The 2156-nt window shown below is 64.1% G+C and overlaps 1 protein-coding gene across 2 annotated transcripts in view; it reads right to left on the reverse strand.

Moving 5' to 3' along the window:
* Window positions 1-469: 469 nt before the first annotated feature.
* Window positions 470-2156, reverse strand: part of TTC21A (tetratricopeptide repeat domain 21A) — a 35363-nt gene continuing 33676 nt past the window's right edge. For both annotated transcript variants that reach the window (XM_049628978.1, XM_049628979.1), the window contains 5 exons: window positions 1822-2014; window positions 1509-1733; window positions 961-1081; window positions 777-844; window positions 470-673 (listed from right to left, as the gene is read on the reverse strand). In XM_049628978.1, the coding sequence (XP_049484935.1) occupies window positions 596-673; window positions 777-844; window positions 961-1081; window positions 1509-1733; window positions 1822-2014 (685 nt within the window). In that variant the 3' untranslated portion in view covers window positions 470-595. The remainder of the gene's footprint in view (window positions 674-776; window positions 845-960; window positions 1082-1508; window positions 1734-1821; window positions 2015-2156) is intronic.

Raw genomic sequence — 2156 nt, forward strand, 5'->3', positions numbered from 1 at the left:
GCCAAGGACTTGATGAGGAATCAGAATGTATGGACAGAGTGAGCCAATGAGCCTCAGAACCTGCAGGACGATGGCGTCCCTCGCACAGAACCTCAGCTACGGGGCCTTCTGAGCCGGCTCTCCTATCTCTGCCACTGCCGGGAAGGGTGTGCGGGCGGCAGGACAGGGGCGAGCAGTCACTTCTTGAGCTCGGGGGCTCTGGGGACCAGACGGGAGAGGGGAGGCACTGACATAACCATATTAAAATCGCTGTGGGGATTTTTAAAAAAATCACCTCTTTGCTCCCTCACAGAGTCTGGAATAAAAACGGAGCCCAACAGAAGGTGCCCAATGAGCCCGGCATAAACTAGCTTGGTTGATGCCCTTTTCTCCTCTGAGCAAAACTGCTTCTTGTGCCTGAAAAACACAAAGCTTTGGGATGCCCCTTAGATCAGACGAGGCACGAGCCAAAGAAGCCACACACCATACAGACACGGGAAGAATACGTCATTTTCGAATCTTCTCTCCACTGACCCACTTCCCACCCCTACTTCTGTAGAAGTGAAATGTCTGTAGGTTGATGGCTTCTCCCCGCCCTGGCTCCCACTGACCACAGCTAGGGCCTCAGAGACCCTTGGGCCTTTTCCAAAATTTCTTCTCTGATTTGGGGGTAGTTAGGATGCTCTCCGAGGACCTGGGAACAGAGGGAGAAAGGGTGTGCGGCATCAGGCCCCTGCCTGTCACCAAGCCCCCTCGCCCCTCCTCCTGGTGCCTCCCAGCCGCTGATGGTGGCTTACCGTGTGACAGACTTCAATGGCCTCCACAAATCTCTTATCCTTCAAGTAGTTGAAAGCGAGTTTGAAGCCTGTCCAGGGGCAGAGGAAACACACACGGTGGCACCTTGACCACCCAAGAGCCAGGGTGGTGGTCCTCCCGCCCAGCTTCCTCCTCACCCGCATGGGCCCTGGCTGGTGGCCTTACCCACGGCGGGGCTGGCGTGATGACTGTACTTCCAGGCCAGCTCGTAGTTGGCGGCTGCGTCTTTGTAGGCCTGCTCCTTCTCCATGATGAAGCCCATGTACTCATAGGCCCTGAAGCAGGACTGCAGGGAAAGCCAAACCGGATCCCAGCACAGGGTGGAACCAGCGGTGGGGGGAGGGGACACGGGGCGGGGGGCGGGGCAAGGGAGGGTGGGGAGCCGCATTAACGCCCACCTCTCACCGACTCCAGCAGCACCCCCACCTTTGCTGGGGAGGGGTCACCTGTGCGCCCCTTCTAGGATACCCCTATGCTTGCATGGCCCCTTTCTCCACAGCGCTCTGCGCTGACCTGCAGGCCCCTGGACCTCATGAACCCTTCCCATCTCTCTTCACCATCCCGCATTCCCCTCTCGCGGCTCCCCGACTCTGCGCGCCTCCTCTCGCCTCGCCCCGGCCCTTGCATCTCCTCTGCCCCCACGCCCCGCGCGCCCCTCCCGGCCGCCTGGACGGGGCGTCCCCGCTTCCCCGACGGCAGCGCGCCCCCCCTGCCTTGTTGTATTGCACGCAGCGCCGCAGCAGCTCCGAGGCCAGGTCGAACTTGCCGCCCTGGCAGTAAACGTCAGCCAGTAGGAGCCAGCTCTTCTCCAGGTCCTCGGCCTCGTCCGGCGTCCACGGGGCCTTGGCCAGACGCTTCAGCTGCGTGCGCGCCTTGGGGACCTGCTTCAGCAGCGCGTGGGCCTGCGCCGTGGCCAGCAGGGCGGGGACGCTGTCCTTCTGCACACGGGTGGGAAGCGGGCGTCGGCGCGCTGGGCCCCCCCAGCCCGGCCCGGCCCCTCGCGGCCCACCCAGCGAGCCGGCCCACCTCGGCCTGTGCCATCGCGATGAAGGTGCCCAGCGCCGCCTCCACGTTGGCCTTGTCCCTGGTGGCCAGCAGGCAGAGGCTCTGCAGCAGCCGCAGCTGGGTCTGGCCCCAGTCCGAGCGCGGGTAGAAATCGCGCAGCAGCTTCTCGGCGGTGCGCACGGCGTGCTGCTCGAGGGCCTTCCTGTCGGTGGAGCTGCGGGCGTCCGACGTGAGAGTGGCAGGCTGGCAGGCCGCCTGCGGGCCCACGGCCCACGGGCCCTCGCACGGTCTCTACCCTGCCACGTGGCTCTCCCCGCTTTTCCCAGGGGCCCGGCCCCTGCACCCCGCCTCCCCTC

Source organism: Panthera uncia, chromosome C2 (assembly GCF_023721935.1).
Source record: "Panthera uncia isolate 11264 chromosome C2, Puncia_PCG_1.0, whole genome shotgun sequence".
NCBI lineage: Eukaryota > Metazoa > Chordata > Mammalia > Carnivora > Felidae > Panthera > Panthera uncia.